Genomic DNA, 22,888 nt, shown 5'->3' on the forward strand with positions numbered 1-22,888 from the left:
ATTCTGCTCAAAATATTTAAAATCTGTATCTTTAAAGAATAAAGTTTTTATGTATTACATTTTAAATTAATTACTTAAAAACTGTCATGTATATTGTGTTATTTTGACCAATATAAAGTATGCAGAATTGTGCAGCATTTTAAATTTTTATGTGTAGAATTTTATTTTGTTTTTTTGCACAGAATTCCCCCAGGAATAAAATCATTTACATGAAGGAGGCAAGTCACTTCAGCTCCTTTTTTTTTTTTTTCCAATTCTAGCAAGCCTTCAAGCTGAGATGGAGCAGATTGGTGGGGGGAAGAAAGAGGACGGCAAGTTGAGAAAGATCTTCACTCCTCAATTTTTTTTTATTTAATATATATTTGCCATATTAAACTCCTTTGGGCTCTACAAAGTCCACTCTGAGACTGGGAGTTCTCACGGTGGGCTTGCTACACTGGGTATACCAGGTGCCTGGACCTAAACCACTGCCACTGTCAAACCCCTAGAAAAAAGGGGGAAGCAAGCCTCGTGAAAACCCAGCTGCATCAATTCCTACCATCTGCTGGAGGCAGAGAAAACTGAGTTCCTGTTCTGTACCACCTATAAATAATGGTAATGATGTCACCAACGGCAACTGTTCTCTGCCTCCATCTGCTAGTAGGGCAGGCCTGGATTTAGGCCCTTAATGCCAAATTTTGATAGGTGCCAAAGCATTGCTGCTGTTTCTGTGCTTCCCTCAGGACCTGCCTGCCTCCCAGCTGCTTACCTAAAGTGGTGCTGTTCAGATCCCATGGCAGCAGCAGCAGCAGCAACCTCTGAGAAATTCAGCGTGGGGCCTGCAGCCCATGGCTGCATGCTCAAGGCCCTGCCTCTCACATAGGTTTCCACAGTAATAGAAAGACCATATGGGAGAGGGGGCAGGGCCTAGAGTGTGCAGCCACAGGCTGCAGACCTCGTGCTTAATTTCTTCTAACTTGCTACTGCTGTCACTGTTGGATTGGAACAGTATCACTTTAGGTAATCAGCTAGGAGTTGACCACCCCCTACCGGCATCCCAGGAGAGGGGACTCTGGAATGGTGAGTGTTGGGAAAGAATGCATATTTTTAAATAAAAATGGGAGTATCTATCTGCTGCATGTGTGCAAGCATGCGGGTCGATACAGTAAGGCCGCGTTAGAAAGAGTGCGGCAGTGCCGGGCGCACCCTCGTTTGCCCCACGCACTGTTCTGATCACATACCGCTCGATACTCTATTGAAATGGCATGCAAATGCAAGCCGCGTCTGCAAAGCGTTAGGCGAAGCGTTAGGCCCGCGCAACCCATTTTACTGTATAGGCGCTTAATACAGCGCCTATACAGTATCCTGGGTGTGCTGGTACCTGTCATTTCAAATGACATTTGAAATGACAGGCACCAGGAAGTGGATCCCAACTTTAACCCATGAAAACCTAAAAACCGAAAATCCCCTCCTCCCGAAGCGGCTCGACGTGTGCCAACTTACCTTTTGTTGCTTTTCAGCCCCTTCCCTTCTCTGCTGCCCTCCAGAGGGGGCAGCCGGCGGCGAAAACGGCTCGCAGCGGTGTCCCCCCCCCCCCGCAGGTCCCGGTTCTCCTGGAGGAAAAATCCTCCCCCCCCCCTCGGAGAACCCAGCTGGGGTTGAGAGGCGCGAGTACTGAGTAAATCCCCTTCCCGAGGGCAGTGCCCCCGACAGGGGCTGCAAGGTTGTGAGGGAAGCGAAGCGAACTTTCATTGGCCTGAGCCCCCTTCAATTTGGGCGCTCCAGCCAATGAAAGCACATAGACGGGTGCGCGTGCGTCACGCCCATCTTTGTGCTTTCATTGGCTGAGCACCCGTCAATTTGGGCGTTCCAGCCAATGAAAGCACATAGACGGGCGTGCGTGACGTCACGGTGTGTGTCACGCGCGCCTGTCTATGTGCTTTCATTGGCCTGAGCGCCCAAATTGACGGGCGCTCAGGCCAATGAAAGTACGCTTTGCTACCTTGCAGCCCCTGTCGGGGGCACTGCCCTGGGGAAGGGGATTCACTCAGTACTCGCGCCTCTCAACCCCAGCTGGGTTCTCCGGGGGGGGGGAGGATTTTTCCTCCAGGGCACTGGAGGCGCTAGGACTCCAGTTCCTCCCAAAAGACGCTGCACATGGTCGCGAGGGAACGCTGCAAGCTGCTTTCGCTGCCGGCTGCCCCTCCGGAGGACGGCAGAGAAGGGAAGGAGCTGAAAGCAACAAAAAGTAAGAAAACAACAAAAAGTCGCTTCGGGAGGAGGGGATTTTAGGTTTTTAGAGGTTTCCTTTTGGGGGAAAGTTTGCCACCTACCCTTACCCCTGCCTCTAACGCAGGGGTAAGGGTAGGTGGTAAGTTAGCAGGTTAAACGCGCGGCAAAACGGCAGGGTAAAATAGCGATAGTCAGGGCGCGCGTTACTGTATGGGAGGGAATAGCTAATCCGATCGTTTACATTTAATATACATGCCGCGTGCGGAAGGGGTTACCCGGGGATTTAAAGAGGCGGTAAGGATGGGTTAAAGGGGATAGTGTATTGCAGGAAGGGCTAACGCGGCCGGAAAGTGAGTAGAAAGTGGGTTAGGAGCGGGGTAACCGCGGCCCCACTTTACTGTATCGGCCTGATGGTGGGAAAAGGGCAGCCTTTTTAGGTTATATCAGGGGTGGTTAACTCTGGTCCTTGAGAGCCATAGAAATACCTGGTTTTCAGGATATCCATCATGAATATGCATGAGATATATTTGCATATATCAGACATACGGGCCGATTCAGTAAAGTCCGTGGGAGAGTGGGCAAACAGGCCACTCGCCTGTGCGTGCGATACAGTATTTAAATGAGGCCCGGCGGTAGAAACGGGCAAAAGGAGGCGCTAGGGCCACTAGCGCGGCCCTAGCGCCTTTTTGACAGGAGCGCGGTGGCTGTCAGCGGGTTTGACAGCTGACGCTCAATTTTGCCGGCGTCTGTTCTCGAGCCCGCTGACAGCAAAATTGAGCGTCCGGTTTTCGACCTGACAGCCGCCGGCCGACTTCAAATTTTTTAAATTTTTTTTTTTTTACTTTTTTTACTCGTCGGGACCTCCGACTTAATATCACCATGATATTAAGTCGGAGGGTGCACAGAAAAGCAGTTTTTACTGCTTTTCTATGCACTTTCCCGGTGCCGGTGCCGGAAGAAATTAGCGTGAATAGCTAATAGGGCCCTCAACATGCATTTGCATGTTGAGAACACTATTAGGTTCGGCGGGTTGGATGCGCGTTTTCCGCCCCTTACTGAATAAGGGGTAAGGGAAAACGTGCGTTCAATGGCAGGTTAACAGTGCGCTCCGTCGACCCGCTAATACATTCAAAGCAGGTGTATTAGATTGTGGATATCCTGAAAACCAGGCCTGTTTGTAGCTCTTGGGGACTGGAGTTGGCCACCTCTGGGTTATGTTTTACATATGAGATGAAATGTTCTTCAGCTTTCTGACTTTTTTCTCACACTTGTTCCTATCCTATCTGGGGCATTTTTTAAGTCCTCATGGTACATTGTAATTATATACCTGCTCTCCAGCCACCAGAACTGGAAAGCCAGTGTGAGCAATATCTCAACCCAAACTGAGCAATTTACCTTCCCTTCTGTTGCCAAAAGCAGTTGCAGTCTTTCCAGAAAATCAGTTTGGTATGAGAGGGTGAGGGGGTGGAGGCAATGGTAGAGATTCCATCTTTTTGAATGTGACGGTGTAAAGCCATGACTTGCACCTTAATGAAAACCACGTGGCTATTCCTAACTCTGGTTCTCAAGAACCACAAACAGGCCTGGTTTTCAGGATAACCACCATGAATATATATGAAATAGATTTACATCCAGTACCTCAATTGTATGCAAATCTACCTCGTGCATACTCAAGGAAAATATCCTAAAAACCAGCTTGTGACTCTGGAGGACCAGAGTTGGCTACCTCTGGACTATTCTGTGGAAGTTATGGAGAGAAAATCCTGAAGTACTTAAGAATGCAATCGGAGACCAAATTGTCTCAATTGTAGTGAGTGCCACTGGCCTGATTATAAAGAGCTTCCAGGTGCACCTTGATATTTTGGCTGTACATATTAGCAGGGGCAGAGGGCCAGTGACCTGGGCCCCCATGCAATAAGGGTCATTGGCCTCTAACCATCCATCCGAGGCTAGGGTAGAATGCTATAGGCCCTCAGGCACTGCCCTATTGCACAGTTGCCCCTGCATATTACATCCTACGGACTCCAAGAGGCTATTTCCCACAATGCAAGTATTAAAAGGAGATTAACCACCAAATTAAGATCTGAGGTCAATCCCATTTGGAAATACTGCCTCCTACCCAGCCATCCCCCGCCCCCCACTACGGAAGCAAAATTGTGCAGGTCACCTGTATCATGCGGACCAGGGAAGGTAACTGGCACATTTTAGGAGTAGGATGGATATGTTAACACTACTGCAAATGCATTAAATGCAATAAATACAGTCTTACATTTGAAAGTGCAAAAGAACGCACCAGGTCAAATCCCTATATATTTAAAATTACTTAGTTATTCCCATTAACAGGATTCCAAGTAAAAATATCACACACGCATACGGAGAAGCTCGAGGTAGAGCAGAAACCCTGCACTTCCGGGTAGTCACGTGGTCTGGCACGCGCGTACCCTACTCATGTGAGTGCGCGGCTAACCGCAAGAATTTCCCCGCCTCCAAGGGCTCTGATTGGCTGGTCCCCATACGAACGCTCCAGCGCCATCCTATTGAAAAGGGCTGTTTGGGGTGCGTACGTTGGAAGTTGGTGAGCGAAACAGGTGGAAATGTTGGTTTATGATTAATTGTCTTTTTCCTCGGCAGGCTAGAAGAAGGTCTCTGCGTGCGCGTTAGTGGTTTGAGGAGAGGGTTGATTGTGTTACAACTTTTTGCGTATTCAGAAAAAAAAAAAAAGTCGAGCCCTTATAGGTAATGAGTATTGTCTAGCTTAGTCTTGCCCTGTCTGGTCAGGTATAGTGCAGTTGAGCACAGATTGGTGTGGTGTGGTCTAGTATGGCTTCGTCCTGCCTAGCCTGGTAACGACCCAGTTTAGCACAGACTGGTCTAGTGTGTTCTGGTACAGGCAAGTCTTGCTTTATGTGGCCCAGTCCTTTAGGGTAGCCCGACCTACTACAGCCTAATATGTTATTGACTTGTATGATGCAGCTTAGCCAGGGTGTGGCTTATTACAGTATAGTTCCCCCCCCCAAAAAAAAAAAAACCCCAAAAAACCCAACTGTACGTACCTGGATCAGGGCAGACCCTGGGTTATGTCACCAATCCAGCAGAGGGAGGCAGGGAAACATTCTACTGACTCTGACGTATACCCTGGGGTGCCACCTGCAGTCCATCAGTATTTCTCTGTCTCCCAGCAGAGGTGGAGGTGCCTAACCCTGCAGTCTGTGGTAGTTTTTTGGTTTGTTAGTCAGATAGTTTAGGCGTTAATTAGTTTTCTATCTCTCTTTGTGAAAGGCTGTTCTTTTCATTTGTTATTTAAAAAAAAAAAAGTATATTTTTTTCTTCAGCTGTTTCACTGCCTCCCAGGAGGTTGGGAAGTCCTGGGAGGACTATCCCTTCTGGTTCTGAAGCTGCCGGAGTTGGGGAGGTTTGAACCCAGCAACCACTCCTGGCAGGGGTGATACCAAGGGGCCCGGCTCACTCAGCCTACTTGGAGCAGCTCCTGAGGTCCGCGGCGTTTCGACAGGTAAAAAAAAAACCAAAAAACTTTTTTCTTTTCCTTTCTGTTTTCTGACAGCTATATTGTGGTTTATTTGCTTCTCCAGTGTTCAGCGGGGCCGTGCCTTTTCTCGCCGGGGTTTATTTTATTTTATTTTGATATTTTAAATTCGCACCGTTTTTTTCCCCTTCAATGCCGCGCCTGTGGAGACGCATGCGCGTCTCTCCAGGGATAGTCTCTGTTCTGCCTGCCTGCCTTCCCGGGGGGGGGGGAGGCTTGTCTGTTTTGCCGGCGAAAGAAGTGACTCTGCCGCCTCGCGTGGCTGCTCACCTACCCCAGACCCGTTTCACTGCAGTGCAGGAACGGAAGCTATTTTATCTTCATTGAGGGTGGTGACACAGCAAGTAATTCAGGGAGCTCCGGACCCACCTCCCTTGTCGCCATAGCCGGGGTCCCTGGGGGGGGGACAAGCCGTGAGTTAGAGGTAGGTTTCTCTGATGAGAGTCTGGAGGACATTTCAAATTCCTCTTTTTCTTCTCCCTTTTCAGGGGATTTTATTCGTTTTCTTCGTAAGGCAAAAAGTCTGGAAAGTTTCATAAAAAACATAGGGACCACTCATCTGGACAGGGTCTAAGGGCCCGTTCTTCCAAACGGACAAGACCAAGCGATTTTGGGGCTGGGCCAGCTCCGAAGCGTCCCCTTCGCTCAGGTCAGGATCAGTTTAATTTTTCTACTTCAGAGGATTCTGAACATTTTTATTTTTATTTATTTGAGTTTTTTTCTATACATTTATTTATTTAACATTTTTCTATACCGAACTTCATGACAAGCTTCATATCAGGCCGGTTTACATCAAACTTAGGGTTAACTTAACAAAACCATATAACAAGAAGGCCGAGGCGCAGATACAAATAACAAGGATATTAAACTTGGGGGCTAGAGTAGCCAGGAAATTAAGGACAGAAAAAACTGGAGAATGAACACGAATGAATGAACAATGGTTGGGTCTGACATTTAGTCTGTTGGGCTATATGAAAGAAAACTGTTGCACTGTTAGGCTTCAGGGAAGGCTTGGACGAAAAGCCAAGTCTTGAGTTTCTTTCTGAATGTAATCAGGCAGGGCTCCAGTCTTAGGTCAGTTGGCAGGTTGTTCCAGATGATGGGGCCAATTGTGGAGAATGCTCTTTCTTTCGTGGAGGTTAGACGGGTGGATTTATTTGGGGGAACTTGAAGGGTTCCTTTGTGTGCCGCTCTGATGGGTCTTGTAGATGTGTATAGTTTGAGATGGAACCGAAGGTCTAGAGGAAGTTGGTTGTGAATGGATTTGTGGATAATGGTGAGTGCCTTGTGCAAAATTCTGTATTTAATGGGTAACCAGTGTAAATTTCTAAGTATAGGGATGATATGAGTTCTCCGGTTAGTGTTGGTTAATATTCTGGAGCATCTGTAGTGGTCTAGTGGCAGAGATCGGCACTGCCGATCTCTGCCATGTCCCGGACAAGTCCCTGATACATGACCCGGACAAGTCCCGGATACATGACTCTACCTGTCCCGGACAAGTCCCTGCCGGATGGGGATCTTGGAGATCCTGCTTTGGGCAGTAGTTCTGACCCTTGCGTAGCGGATGGGGATGACCCCAAAGTAGTCCGCCTTTTCAGAAGGGAGGAATTTAGTCCTTTAATTCCAGCAATTTTGCTTGAATTGGGTCTGGAGGCCCCAGCGAAGGATTCTCGAATGGGTAATATTGACCCAGTGTTGCTAGGCTTTAGGGGTCCGATGACATCCTTTCCTTTTCATCTTTCTCTCACTGACCTTTTATACCGTGAGTGGAACACTCCTGAATTAGGTCTTAAGGTAGCACGAGCTATGGAGAAGCTATATCCATTACCTGAAGAGGCTTTTTGGAAATTTTAAAATTTCCAAAAGTGGATGTTGCTGTCACTAAGAGGACGACTATTCCAGTGACGGGAGCTACGGCTCTTAAAGACCTACAGGATCGTAAACTAGAGGTTCAGCTCAAGCAAATTTGAGGTTTTCTGCTCTAGGTGTACTGGCGGCCATGTGTAGTAGATTGGCTTTGCGAGCTGGCCTGTGGTGGGTCCAAGCATTGCAAAATAATTCTTCCCTCTCTACTGAGGAGGTAGCACAAGCTGGTCGATTAGAGGCTACAGTTGCTTACAGCGCAGATGCTTTATATGATCTCCTCAGGACCTCTGCTCGCTCTACGGTTGCTTCAGTATCGGCTCGCAGACTCCTCTGAGGAATTGGTCTGCAGATGCATCATCAAAAGCTCAGGGGCTTTACCTTTTAAGGGAAAACTGCTCTTTGGTAAAGAATTGGAAGATTTAATTTTGTCCCTAGGGGAGAATAAGATTCACAAGTTACCTGAGGATCATCCTAGACCTCGGACTTCCTTCACATCCCATTCTCGTTTTCGGTCTGGTCGAAGATTTCGTTCTTCTCTCCCATCGGCTCCACCTGCTAAGCAGTCTTCGGGTAGACAACAGAATTGGACTCAGTCCTTTCGTGGCCGCCGGTTCGGAAGATCTGGAACTTCCCAAGCCTCAGGTGGCACAAAGGATGTGGCCGGTCCTTTCCCCGGTTCCGGTTATAGGGGGCAGACTGTCCCTGTTTTACGGGGACTGGGCCAGATGGACGACGGACCAGTGGGTTCTTTCAGTGATAAATCAAGGTTACGCTTTAGATTTTGTCCGGCTTCACCGATTTCTGATTTCACCATCTTCTTACCTAGAAAAACGTCGAGTAATCAAGGACTCCCTTCAGCGTCTAAGCGACCTCAGAGCTATTGTTCCAGTTCCAATATCAGAACATTGGAGGGGTCGTTACTCAATTTTTTTCGTCGTTCCACAAAAAGGAACCTTTCGTCCCATTCTCGATCTCAAAAGGGTCAATCATTGCCTACGGATCCCCATGTTTCGAATGGAAACTGTCGGGTCTGTCATGGCTTCAGTACACAAGGGAGAATTTCTAGCGTCTCTCGACCTCACCGAAGCTTACCTACACATCGGCATTCATTCCGATCATCAGAAGTTTCTCAGGTTTTGCATTCTAGAGCAGCATTATCAATTTAGGGCTCTCCCGTTTGGGTTAGCCACAGCTCCCAGAACATTTACCAAGGTAATGATTGTGGTGGCCGCACAGCTCAGGAAAGAGGGCCTGTTGGTACATCCGTACCTGGACGACTGGTTAATTCGAGCGAAGTCGGAATCTCTTTATCGCTCAATGATCAGCAGGGTCATCGACCTTTTGCAGTCTCTAGGCTGGGTGATCAACAAGGACAAGAGTCACCTAGTCCCTTCCCAGTCTCTGGAGGTTTTGGGTGCACTGTTCGACACTTGTCAAGGGACAGTGTTCCTTCTGGAGCATTGCCTTCTCAAGCTTCAATCGCAAATCCGAGACTTGCTGTCCGTTCCTATATCATGTGTATGGGATTACTTGATAGTCTTAGGCTCAATGATCTCTACTCTGGAATTGGTGCCCTGGGCCTTTGCACATATGAGACCACTTCAGTCTGCTTTGCTTTCACGCTGGAATCCGGTTTCAGAACTAAACTACCTTCCCCTTTCAGAGAAGGCTCGTTTCAGCCTGGATTGGTGGTTACAGTCAGACAATTTGCATTAGGGAGTAGCTCTAGAGATTCCGAAATGGACTGTGGTCACCACCGATGCCAGTCTTTCAGGCTGGGGAGCGGTATGTCAGAAAACATCTGTTCAAGGTCAGTGGTCCAAAGAAGAAGCACGGTGGTCAATCAGTTAGAGACCAGAGCGGTTCGCTTGGCCTTGATCGCTTTTCAACCTCTCCTCTCATGGCAACATTCCAGAATTCCAAAGCCCCTCGGTTCTTCAGCCGCAGGAGGGAAAGAGGAGCAGAAGGGGTGGATGCCCTGGTGCTACCTTGGCCAAGGGATGTTCTTCTCTGTGTTTCCACCCTGGCCTGTAATAGGCAAGGTCCTACGTCGGATAGAGCTTCAACGAGTCAACGTCGTTTTAGTGGCTCCGGAGTGGCCACGCCGTCTGTGGTTCGCAGACTTGGTCAGTCTAGCGCTGGACGGTCCCCTACAATTTCGGGATCTGCCGTGCTTTTTGTCTCAGGGTCCGGTTTGTTTGAAAGAGGTCGAACGCTTCTCTCTAGCGGCATGGCTTTTGAGAGGCGTCTGTTAAAGAACAAAGGTTATTCGGATGCTGTGGTAACTACTTTATTACGTTCTCGTAAATCTTCTACATCTTTGGCTTATGCGAGGGTATGGAAAGTTTTTGAGTCATGGTGTATTGAGCATCAATTAGATCGGTCCATTCTTCTGTATCTGATATTTATCCTTCTTGCAAGATGGTTTAGCGAAAGGTTTGTCCTGAAGTTCCTTACATGTTCAAGTTGCAGCTCTTGGATGTTTTAGGGGTAAGATTCGGGGATTATCCTTGGCCGCACATCCGGATGTAGTGCGTTTTCTCAAAGGCGCACAACATCTACGTCCTCTGTTCCGGAACCCTTGTCCTGCATGGATTTTGAATTTGGTTCTTAGGGCACTGTGTGCAGCCCCCTTTTGAACACCTTAATCATGCCACTTTGAAAGATCTTACGTTGAAGGCGGTTTTTCTTGTGGCCATCTCTTCAGCTCGTAGAATTTCGGAGTTACAGGCCTTGTCTTGCAGAGAGCCCTTTTTTAGAATTTCCGATTTGGGAATTTCATTACGGACTGTACCATCTTTTTTACCCAATGTAGTATCTTTTCACTTAAATCAGTCAATAGAGCTACCTGCTTTTCCGTGTTTAGATCGTAGGGATCCTTCCTCTAAGGATCTTAAGAAATTGGATGTGCGACGGATCCTGTTACGTTATCTTGAAATAACCAACATTTTTTGGTTGTCTGATCATTTTTGTTTTGTGGTGTGGCCCTTGCAAGGGTCATAATGTTTCTAAGGCTACGATTGCTCGTTGGTTAAAAGAGACAATTCGGTCTGCTTATCTTTTGGCTCGACGAGATCTTTCTGAAGGTTTGAGAGCTCATTCCACTAGGTCGCAAGCTACGTCCTGGGTGGAATGTCAACTAGTTTTTCCTCAGGAGATTTGTAAGGCAGCAACATGGAAGTCCTTGCACACTTTTGCTCGTCATTATCGCCTAGATGTCCAGGCTCCAAGTTCTGCAGCTTTCGGGGAGAGTGTTCTCCGAGCGGGACTCTCTGGGTCCCACCCCAAGTAAAACAGCTCTGGTACATCCCAGGGTCTAGACTGATCCAGGTACGTACAGGGAAAGGAAAACTGGTTCTTACCTGCTAAGTTTAGTTCCTGTAGTACCATGGATCAGTCCAGACGCCTGCCCTTTATACCTGTGTATGGCAATTATCTTTTCAGAGTCCGCTTGTTCACTGTTTTGGTTCTTAAACCACTTTTCATGCTGTCTACTTTTCTTTAATGTTTCTTATTTATTTCCACAGATTTTTTTCTTTGGGATTCTGCTTCCATTTAGGATTCGTGAGTTGGAAGTATGTGTTAGAGTTTAGATAGTATTTTATTGGTTACATTTCTGCTTTGATATCGTTCAATACTGATGGACTGCAGGTGGCGCAGCCCAAGGAATACGTCAGAGTCAGTAGAATGTTTCTCTGCCTCCCTCTGCTGGATTGGTGACACAACCCAGGGTCTGGACTGATCCATGGTACTACAGGAACGAATATTAGCAAGTAAGAACCAATTTTCCTTTGGTTCCCTGTACGTACCGGATCAGTCCAGACCGTGGGTTGAGCCTCCTGACCAGCAGATGGAGACAGACTAAAACTGAAAGGTTATCCTATATCAGGACAGAGCCTACCCTGCAGCACTTCAGTATTTGTATGTCTCCAGCAGATGGATCAGCTCACCCTGTGGTTCCCTGATCTTGGCTACTTAGCCCTTTCCCTGCTGGGTTTCTTTCTCTCTTAAGGATCAAGCAAGTACCACTTTATTTTGAGTAAACAAAAAAACCACTACCTTTTGGGCTCTGTTTGTTTTTTCCGATCAGGAGACAGTCCTGTCTCCTGGCTCTTGCGGGGTTTAGGGGGGCTTGGCCCCTTGTGTTTTACATAGCCTAAGCCCTGTTTTTCCAGTGATCCTAAGTGGGGTGAATCTGGTGGTCCAGTCACTCCCCCCCTTACCTGGCTGTTTTTTTCTATAGGGGCTTTTCTCCCCTAGCATCTTCTTAGGGAGGCGCTCTCTCACTCTCTCTCTGTTCCTACGGTAGAAAAAAAAAAGGAACATTTTAAAAGCCACAAGCTTCTCTTGCTTTTGCCGGCAGCCAGCGTTCGTTCTTCTGCTTCCACTTCTCCCAGCAGCAAAGTTTGTGCAGTCAGCTGTATTTTTAGGAAGATCGCGGCTCCTCTTCAGTGAGACATGCCGCGATCTCAGTACTGTCTCGCTTGTGGTGAGCCCTCCATGTGTCTTTCGCGCGAGGGACTCTGCTCTTCTTGCTTGCTGGGTGAGGACTGCCCCTCCTCGGCAGCGCCGACAAAACAAGCTTGGGGTTGCGTTTCCAGCCGCATGGCCAGGCTGTTCCTGGGTCGGCAGACCGCGGGAATGGTGGCCATCTTGGGAGTTTCTGCAGCTCCTGATTCGGGGCTGCCCGGCGCTGGGGAGTCAATTTTTATGGAGTCGTCCCCCCCCCCCCCCTCCCCGGAAGGCTAGGCCCCATTTTTCTTCGGAATTTGTGCATCTTATGCACAAATCCTACCTGGCCAGCTTGCAGGAAGAGGAGGACCCTCTCTCAGGTCCCCTGCCGGCTAAAATCGCGTGGCCAGCTCCTCCTCCCACTCCGGAGGTGCGGGTGGTCCCGGGGGTCCCTCCTCTTCCTGATCCTCCATCTCCCCTTGTCTCTCCGGACCTAAACCTGGACTTGGCGGGGACACCCCCCCCCCCCCCCTGGAAGGGGATGATCCCCGAGTTCTCCATATGTTCCTGAGGGAGGAGTTGGAACCCCTCATTCCCTTTGTTCTTCAGAAGCTAAGGATTGAGGGGCCCCCGACGGATACTCTGACTGCGGGGCTGCCAAAGCACATGGACCTGGTCCTGGCCGGACTTAGGGCTCCGGCGTCTGCTTTTCCCTTTCACCCCATGCATAAATTGCTGTTGCTTTGGGAATGGGAGGCTCCCGAAGCAGGGCTCCGCATCGGGAGGGCTATGGACAAACTTTATCCCCTCCCGGAAGACTGCCTGGACATGTTGAGAATACCCACAGTAGATTCTTCCGTCACGGCAGTTACGAAGCACACCACTATCAGAGTGGTGGGTGCCATGGCCTTGAAGGATGTGCAGGATCGCAAGCTCGAATTCCACCTTAAGCGTATCTTCGAGGTTCTGGCCTTGGGGGTGCGGGCGACTATCTGCAGCAGTCTCATGCAGCGGGCAAGCCTCAGGTGGGTTCAACAATTGCTCGGCACCCAGGACCACCCGTCTGCAGAGGCAGAGCAGGCTGAACGATTGGAAGGGTCCATTGCATATGGGGCAGATGCGCTGTATGACCACCTCCGCGTCCAGGCGAAAGCAATGGCCTCGGTGGTATCCGCCAGAAGGCTCCTCTGGTTGCGCAATTGGTCAGTGGACCCGTCGTCCAAGGCGCGGTTGGGCACTCTGCCTTTTAAGGGTAAGTTGCTCTTCGGAGAGGACCTTGAGCAGCTTATTAATTCATTGGGGGAAAACAAGGTCAATAAGCTGCCTGAGGACCGACCGAAACAGTCTCGGGCGTTTGTGCCCTCCCGTTCTCGGTTCCGGGGTCAACGTAGATATACTCCTTGAGGGCACGGTGGCTCCTCTAGAGGTTACTCTTCCTGGTCTCAATCTTGGGCCCAGCCCTTTCGAGGTCGCAGGCCCTTCCACGAAGAGGCCTCCCAGCGTACCACCCCAAAGCCCGCTTCCCAATGAAGTTCGGTCGACCCATTCCTCGGTTCCCAACCTAGGTGGTCGTCTCTCCCTGTTTTTCGAGGAATGGGTCAAAATCACGTCGGACCAGTGGGTTCTCAAGATCATCCGAGACGGGTACGCTTTAGAATTTTCTCGCGATCTACCGGACCTCTTCGTAGTCTCTCCGTGCGGTCATCTGAAGCGGGATGTGGTGGACCAAACGCTCACCAGGTTACAGAGACTGGGCGCCATTGTCCCAGTTCTGGAGGAGGAACTTGGCGCAGGCCAGTATTCCATCTACTTCGTAGTGCCAAAGAAAGAGTACCTTTCGTCCGATCTTGGACCTTAAGATGATCAACCAGGCCCTCAAGGTGCCGCACTTTCACATGGAGACCCTGAGAGCGGTCATCACAGCGGTTCATCCCGGCGAATACCTTGCCTCTCTCGATCTGACAGAGGCTTACTTACACATTCAGATTCGTCGCGACCACCAGAAGTATCTTCGTTTTCACATCCTGAACCAGGATTTTCAGTTTAGAGCCTTTCGGCCTGGCCACCGCGCCACACACCTTCACCAAGGTCATGGTGGTGGTGGCGGCTGCTCTCCGCCGAGAAGGAGTCCTGGTCCATCCGTATCTGGACGACTGGCTCGTGCGGGCCAAGTCGAAGACTCGCTGCCGGCAGGCTGTCTATTGGGTCGTAGCTGTCCTCACCTCGCTCGGGTGGATAGTCAACTTTCCCAAAAGCAATCTTCAGCCTTCCCAGGTGTTGGAGTTTCTGGGGGCACGCTTCAACACTCTGATCGGCAAGGTGTCCCTACTTCGTACTCGAGCTCTCAAGCTTATCGACCAGGTGCGCAATCTTCTCTCGCTCCTGCTCCCGACAGTGTGGCGTCCACCATCGACCTAGTCCCCTGGGCGCTTGCTCATATGTGACCATTACGGAGAGCATTGCTATCCTGCTGGCAGCCGGTGTCTGCACAGTTTCACACGGTTCTCCTGCTTTCGGCCTCTACCATCGCCAACTTGCAGTGGTGGCTTTTGCTCCCTCATCTTCTGCGAGGAATGCCTCTTCAGACTCCACAGTGGATGGTAGTCACCACGGATGCCAGTCTCTCCGGCTGGGGAGCAGTCTGCCAGTCTCAGACCATGCAGGGAGTCTGGTCCCCAGTTCAGTCCGGCTGGCACATCAATCTGCTGGAGGCTCAGGCGGTGCATCTGGCTCTACAAGTGTTTTTGCCCCTGATCCGTGGCAAGGCAGTGAGGGTTCTCTCCGACAACTCCACCATGGTAGCTTATATCAACCAGGAGGGGGGCACTCTGAGTCGCCTGGTGGCTCTAGAAGCCAGCTGGCTCTTTGCCTGGGCGGAGTGTCACCTGGATTGCCTGGCAGCCTCCCACATAGTGGGCAAGGAGAATATGCAAGCCGATTTTCTCATTCGCCAGAGTCTCGATCCCAGAGAGTGGGAACTCTCGGACGAAGCCATGGAGTTGATCGTCAGCAGGTGGGGTCCCCCTCACATAGACCTCATGGCAACCTTGGGCAATGCCAAGGCCAACAGATTCTTCAGCCACTGGAGGGAACACTGTTCGGAGGGAGTGGATACTCTAGCTCTCCCCTGGCCCACAGACTTCCTTCTCTACATGTTTCCTCCGTGGCCTCTGGTGGGAAAAGTTCTCAGGAGAATAGAACTCCACAAAGGGGTCAGTTATTCTGGTGGCACCCGAATGGCCTCGCAGGCCGTGGTTCGCGGATCTCATCAACCTGACACGGACAGGCCTCTTCGTCTCTGCCATCTTCCTCGTCTGCTTTGGCAGGGGCCCGTATTTTTCAACCGGGCAGATCGCTTTTGAACGGAGACGCCTGAGGCATAAAGGCTATAAGGAGGAAGTTATCTCCACTCTCCTGCGAGCTCGTAAGACGTCTACTTCTTTGGCTTATGGACGCGTTTGGAAAGTTTTTTTGAGGCCGCCTGTGCGGAATCGGGTGTTTCAGTGCGCTCTGCTCTGATTTTGTTGGTGCTTTCCTTTCTTCAGAAGGGTCTCTCCAAGGGTTTCTCCTTCAGTTCGTTGCACGTGCAAGTGTCCGCTCTCGGCTCTCTCCTCGGTAGCGTAGAAGGGCATTCCTTGGCGTCTTACCTGGACGTTGTGCGGTTCTTGAAGGGCGTCAAGCACTTGCGGTCGCCCGTCTGCTCCACTTGTCCGTCTTGGAGTCTTAATCTCATCCTTCAGGCTCTCTGTACGGCTCCATTCGAGCCCATTCGTTGGGCTACGATAAAAGATCTCACGCTTAAGGCGGTCTTCCTCGTTTCTCTCTGTTCCGCTTGGCGGGTTTCAGAGATTCAAGCGTTGTCCCGTCTGGAGCCTTTTCTGCATTTTTCCGATTCAGGAGTCTCCCTCAAGATGGTCCCTTCCTTCTTGCCAAAGGTAGTTTCCACTTTTCATGTCAACCAGTCGGTGGAGCTCCCCGCGTTCTCTCCGGAGGATGTCGCAGGTTCCGCTGGTGGTGATCTTGATGTGAAACGCATGTTACTAAGGTACCTCCAGGTTACCAATGAATTTCGGGTCTCCAATCATCTTTGTCCTCTGGTGTGGTCCAAATAGGGGCAAGCAGGCTTCTAAGACTGCTATTGCTCGGTGGTTGAAGGAGGCGATTTCCTCGGCCTGTCTTTGCCAGGGCCGGGCGGTTCCTGAGGGCCTAAAGGCTCATTCGTTGCGTTCTCAAGCTACTTCCTGGGCGGGGAGTCAATCTGTTTCTCCGCAAGAAATTTGCAGGGCTGCCACTTGGATGTCCCTGCATACTTTTGCTCGCCACTACCGTCTAGATGTGCAAGCACCGATTTTTGGTTCCTTTGGTCGGCAGGTGCTTCGAGTGGGGCTGTCTCTGGTTTAGGAAAGCTTTGGATCATCCCACGGTCTGGCCTGATCCGGGTACGTACAGGGAAAAGAAAATTAGTTATTACCTGTTAATTTTCGTTCCTGTAGTACCACGGATCAGTCCAGATGCCCTTCGCCTTTCTTTCATGTCATCCACTCGACGCTTTTCCTACAGGTTTCTGGATGCCAATTCTATATCTCTATCTTCAGGATATCTTCTGTGTTGATGACAAAAACTATGCAAGAGCGTTCTTATACAGAGTTCCTTCAATGGTTGTAATTGTTACTCAGTTGAGTTTTCTGGTTACTTGCTTGATCTTCCTCTTTGGGGGTTTTATTGGTTCTTTTATGCTTTGACAATAGTTATACTGAAGGGCTGCAGGGTAGGCTCTGTCCTGATATAAGATATCCTTTCAGTTTTAGTCTGTCTCCATCTGCTGGATAGGAGGCTCAACCCACGGTCTGGACTGATCGTTGGTACGACAGGAACGAATATTAACAGGTAAGAACTAATTTTCCTCTCACTTTCTCTCACTTTTTATTTCTCCAGCATGCCCAAGACCAAAGAGGCTATGAGCTCATCTAGATCCTGTAGTGATTCAGATGACGGAGGCGAGAAAAAGGTAATGTCACACGAGAAGGCTACGGCTAGTACTCTGCTGTGGAATGGATTTATTTTCCTGAAAAAGCAAACTTACAAAGCAAAATGGATACGAAAATACGTGCATGCCCTAAGAACTCTGCAGAATTGTCTTCGGCTGTGAGGTCAGATAGTATGGAAGAGGTGCAGTGCGGTTGGCTCGCCACATTTTTGGCGGGAGACTTTTGACTTCACATCATTCAATCTTGTATTGTGGCATTGTTCTTCCATTTGAAACTAACATTACTGCTACCCAAAGGCAATGTTGAGGGGGTAGGGGGAGGAAGGGAATTAAAAAAAAAAAAAAAAGACTGGACAGTTCAAACAATCTGTGAGGAGGTGGAAATTCCTATCTAGTACACTGATAGAAAATGAGATCTTTTATTGGATATACCTTACTTCAGCAAATCTGTTCTACTGATGCTCAAGTTATAAGCGAGAACACTAGTTCTCTGTAAGAGCTAGCAGATAGTTTGTAGCAAGAATCTTATGCTTGTAGTACAGGGTGTATGTATGTTAATATTTAAATAGAAAAAGTGAAAAACTTTATGAAGCCCCGAAATTCATTAGCCTTAATTGACTGCTTGGTGGGTGGAGGGGAGAAATGTGACTTTTCATTTAACACCATTTATCTTCCTGATCACAGTAAAGGTAGCTTACAAATGCTATAGTAAGAATATTTACAACCAATAAAATTGATCGAAAATAAAGCTCAGCCACAAAGTCAGCAAGCCTGACAGAGAGAGAGAATCTATTCTGCTTAAACAATAATCAATCTAAAAACAACTGTCCATATTTTACCAGACTTAAAATGTTTACATTAATATCTAATACAAGCAGACTGTCTTCACTTATCTGTAGTTGTATGATGTTTAAAGATATAGTACATTAAACTAGGCGTCATTTTAAATCTGGTCTTCCCTTCATCAGACTTCCAGGCACTTAAATGCACTATTTCCTGGTGTGTAGCCAGATGGACTCAGAACAAATGGGTATAGTATGCTCTTGCTAGCAGTTGGAGACGGATCTGACGTCAGCACGGGTATATATACCCCCACAGGAAGCGTAGCAACTTAGTAATTTCCGTCTCCAAAGCAGTTTGGAGAGCCTGCATGCTCACTGAGCATGTTTCCAATCTACTTTCTTCTTACTAGACTTCTACAGCACCATCGAGCCCCGCACTCCTGCAGTGATACCCTTGGGGTCCCTTCCCCAGTTGAGTTTCCCGGGGTGATTTCCGTGATCCCCCGGAGGTTTAAGTCCTCGGTCCGGTGGCCGAATCGCGGCAGGGACGTAGCCCCCGGGCGGGGTGAACGAGGCGCCTCTGTCCCGGCGTGGACGAGGCAGCGGGTGCATTTCCTCAAAGCGCGGCGGTGAAGGTACTTGCCCTCTCCCCCCACAGCCGGAGACCGCCCGGGTTCCAGCAGGGAAGCGGCGAGGATCAGGTAAGGCTTACATCTCTTACTCTTGGGTCTCCGAGGAACGAGGATCGGAGACGTGGCCTGTAGGCGGCACGCCGTGGAAGGGCGCCATTTTGTTGGCCTTGCTCAGGTATTGAGCGCCCATGATAGGTGCAGGAGTTGCTACCAGGCGCCTCGTCCTCAGGCCCGGAATCAGTCCTTTCGGACCAAGCAGCGCAAGAGGGGAGCAGTCCCAGCCGCGCCTCACAATGAGAATCCGCCGATTCATCTGGGGGACGGAGCCATAGGGGGCAGGTTAACCCTCTTCTACCCCAGATGGGTCGAGATTACGTCGGACCAGTGGGTCCTCGCCATCATCCGAGATGGGTATTATCTGGACTTTCATCATCTCCCTCCGGACAAGTTTGTGGAATCTTCATGTCCCATACACAAGAAGGCAGCATTGGAAGCTACCCTGGCGAGGCTCCTGTCCTTGAAAGCCATCATCCCAGTACCTGCATGGGAAGTGAATTCTGGACACTATTCTATTTATTTCATGGTACCCAAGAAAGGGGGCACCTTTCGGCCCGTACTGGACCTCAAGTCAGTCAATCGATACTTAAGGGTCCCGAGGTTTCACATGGAAACTCTGCGCTCAGTCAAGAACACAGTACAGCCAGGAGAATTCCTCACGGCCCTAGACTTGTCAGAAGCCTACCTGCATATCCCGATACATCCGGAGCATCAGCGCTACCTACGCTTCAAGGTTCTAGGACGCCACTTCCAATTCCGGGCTCTGCCCTTCGGGTTAGCCACGTCACCGCGGACCTTCACCAAGGTGGTCGTAGTGGTAGCAGCGGCACTCAGACGGGAAGGAATCCTTGTCCATCCCTACCTAGACGATTGGCTGATCAGGGCAAAATCACGAGAGGAGAGCCATCGGGCAACTGACAGGGTGATCGCCCTTCTGGAAAGCTTGGGCTGGGTAGTCAACCTCAGCAAGAGTTGCCTACAGCCTTCCCAGTCACTAGAATACCTGGGAGTCCAGTTCGACACCCAGGCAGACACGGTCAGTCTCACTGCCAAGAAAGTTAAAACTTCAGACGCGTCTCCGGTACTTGATGGGAGCCAGTCGGCCCACAGCTTGGGATTATCTGCAGGTTCTCGGCCTCATGGCATCCACCCTGGAAGTGGTACCTTGGGCAAGGGCCCATATGAGACCTCTGCAACGCTCCCTGCTCTCTCGCTGGAGCCCCCGCTTTCGGAACTATTCCACGCACCTTCCTCTGCCAGCCAGAGTACGGACCCAGTTACGGTGGTGGTTGCAGTCCAATCACACGAGCAGGGGGTCGAAGATGTCCTCCCCCACGTGGACTCTGCTCACCACAGATGCCAGCCTGAGCGGCTGGGGAGCACACTGTGAAGAACTCACCGCACAAGGGCGGCGGAACGGAGAAGAGTCAGCGTGGAACATCAACCGTCTAGAGGCCCGGGCAGTCCGATTGGCATGCCTACAATTTGCTCACAGACTGAAGAACAGAGCAGTCAGAGTGATGTCCAACGCCACCACGGTGGCATACATCAATCGTCAGGGCGGAACCAGAAGCCAACAGGTATCTCTGGAGATAGCCCCGCTGATGGCTTGGGCAGAGGCGAATCTTCAGGATGTCTCCGCCGTCCACATTGCCGGGAAGGACAACACCGCGGCAGACTTCCTCAGCAGAGAAAGCCTAGATCCGGGAGACTGGCAGCTGTCACCCACAGCCTTCCAGATGATTGTGGATCACCTGGGGGATTCTGGACATGGACTTACTAGCGGACAGGTCCAATGCTCAAGTACCCAGCTACTTCAGCCGCAAGCGCGACCCGTTCTCACACGGAATCGATGCCCTGGTTCAGCCATGGCCTCCAGGGACTCTGCTATACGCCTTCCCTCCGTGGCCTCTGCTGGGCGCCATCATCCACAAGATTCAGAAACACCGGGGCCTAGTTCTTCTAGTGGCCCCGGACTGGCCAAGAAGACCCTAATACGCGGACATGAGAAGACTACTAGCAGGGGAGCCCCTTCCCCTGCCTCCTCTCTGGGACCTTCTACGTCAAGGTCCCATCCTCCACGAGGATCCGGCTCAATTCTCTCTTACGGTCTGGCCATTGAGAGGGCTAGACTGAAGAAAAGAGGTTACTCTGAGCCCGTGATAGATACACTCCTCCGAGCCCGCAAGTTTTCCACTTCCCTCACCTACGTAAGGATCTGGAGAATATTAGAAGCATGGTGCGACACTCAAGGCACCAATCCACATGCGACCACAATCCCTATTGTTCTGGATTTCCTGCAGGATGGGCTTCAGAAGGGTCTCTCCCTCAGCTCCATCAAAGTTCAGGTGGCTGCACTGTCTTGCTATGGTCCCAGGAGGGATGGCAAGACCATTGCCACGCATCCAGATATGTCTCGCTTCCTGAAAGGAGTTAAGCACATTCGTCCACCACTGAAGTGGCCAGTGCCTTTGTGGAACCTCAACCTTGTTTTGGATTTCCTCGCGGGATCCAACTTCAGACCCCTTCGGGGCCTGTCTCTCCGTTCTCTAACCTTGAAGATAGTGTTCTTATTGGCGGTGTGTTCAGCACGCCGCATCTCAGAGCTACAAGCACTGTCCTGCCGTGATCCCTTTCTCAGAATCACTCCGGAGGCTATCCATCTTCGCACGGTTCCCTCCTTTCTACCTAAAGTGGTCTCACAATTTCACCTTTACCAAACTATATCCTTGCCTACCACGGCGGGTTTGAAGAAATCTGAAGAAGGGCGTTTACTACGCCATCTCGACATAGGCAGAATGCTGCCCAGATATCTGGAAATGACACAAGAAGTACGAAAGACGGACCATCTGTTCGTCCTGCACAGCGGGAAAAGACAAGGGGAAGCGGCCTCTCGGCCCACCATCGCCCGCTGGATTAAAGAAGTCATCAGAGTAGCTTACGTAGAGGCCGGGAAGTCTCCGCCTCTACAAGTCAAGGCTCATTCTACCAGAGCACAAGCGGCATCTTGGGCAGAATCCAGGATGCTGTCGCCTGCAGAAATATGTAAAGCGGCGACGTGGTCCTCCCTCCATACCTTCTCCAGGTTCTACTGTCTGGATGTCCAGGCCAGGGAGGACACAGCATTTGCGAGGGCGGTCCTACATGGTCCTCAGGCAGCCTCCCGCCCAGGCTGGGAGTAAAGCTTTTGTACATCCCATTTGTTCTGAGTCCATCTGGCTACATGCCAGGAAATTTGAGATTACTTACCTGATAATCTCCTTTTCCTTAGTGTAGACAGATGGACTCAGCGTCCCGCCCAGCTGTCTGTGTACATGGGTTTCACCGATTCAATGTAAGCCATGTCATCTGTTTCCATAAGAGCGTCCCCTTTGCCAGGTGTCGATGCCTTCCGGTTGGGAATGCTGGCGGTCTCCAGCTACTGTCAATCGGTCAGGGGAATCTTGTTTCACTATTTCACTGAGCGTCAGTACACACATACATAACAGCTTTTGCAGGGAAGATTACTAAGTTGCTATGCTTCCTGTGGGGTATATATACCTGTGCTGATGTCAGATCCGTCTCCAACTGCTAGCACGAGCATACTATACCCATTTGTTCTGAGTCCATCTGTCTACACTAAGGAAAAGGAGATTATCAGGTAAGTAATCTCAACATTAATGGCTATTAATACACTTTGTTTAGATTATTATGATTGTTCTGCCTGTTCAGTATATTTGTATAAAGGTTAATCTAATTATTAAACTTTTGACTTGTCATATCTTTCACCCCATAATTAATGTAGAACTTAGTGTTTTGATATGAAAACATTGGCTGGAATTCTGCAGAATTGCAGACAAGTAGTTGCTTGGTTGGAAGTATTTCCTTTTGCATTCTTCGGCTGGTAGAACAGCTTGGTACCGCTATTTGTAAATCCTGAATTATGCAATCCTTAGCTTTGCTGGGGAAAATTATATTTATTACATTTGATGTATTGCATGTTTGTACAGATACAGATAGAATATATGACTTACATGTATATGCAGTATGGACTGCTGACTCTTTCTCCTGACCGGAGCAGAAACATTACATTTTTATATTTCTTTCAGAAGAGGAAGAAGGAACCCCCTCCAGCTAAAACAAAGAAAGAGAGAGAGAAAAGTTCAAAGGAAATAAAATCTTCAGCTAGGAGCTCGCAGGGAGATAGTAATGAGGCGAGCATGTTTCAGGTAACTGGGCTTGCAAGGGGAGGCTGCTGAGTTTGGTACTTGCAGCTCTGATGGGATAGGGCAGTATCTGTCAAGCCTCTCCTGGAGGCCACCTAGCCAGTTGGGTTTTCAGGATTGCTGCATTGAATATGAAAGATAGATTTGCATAC

The 22,888-nt window shown here is 49.7% G+C and overlaps 1 protein-coding gene across 16 annotated transcripts in view; it reads left to right on the forward strand.

Moving 5' to 3' along the window:
• The first annotated feature begins 4,709 nt into the window (after positions 1–4,709).
• LOC115097806 (activated RNA polymerase II transcriptional coactivator p15-like) overlaps positions 4,710–22,888 on the forward strand; it is a 33,543-nt gene continuing 15,364 nt past the window's right edge. Inside the window, exons 1-4 of one of the 16 annotated variants that reach the window (XM_029613871.1) lie at positions 5,544–5,722; positions 6,244–6,404; positions 17,009–17,081; positions 22,620–22,739. In XM_029613871.1, the coding sequence (XP_029469731.1) occupies positions 17,010–17,081; positions 22,620–22,739 (192 nt within the window). In that variant the 5' untranslated portion in view covers positions 5,544–5,722; positions 6,244–6,404; position 17,009. Of the gene's footprint in view, positions 4,948–4,986; positions 5,102–5,507; positions 5,723–6,243; positions 6,405–17,008; positions 17,082–22,619; positions 22,740–22,888 lie in introns of those variants that run through there. The other 15 variants (XM_029613878.1, XM_029613874.1, XM_029613881.1 and 12 more) reach the window with 15 other exon arrangements.

Source organism: Rhinatrema bivittatum, chromosome 8, assembly GCF_901001135.1.
Source record: "Rhinatrema bivittatum chromosome 8, aRhiBiv1.1, whole genome shotgun sequence".
In the NCBI taxonomy this organism is placed as follows: Eukaryota; Metazoa; Chordata; class Amphibia; order Gymnophiona; family Rhinatrematidae; genus Rhinatrema; species Rhinatrema bivittatum.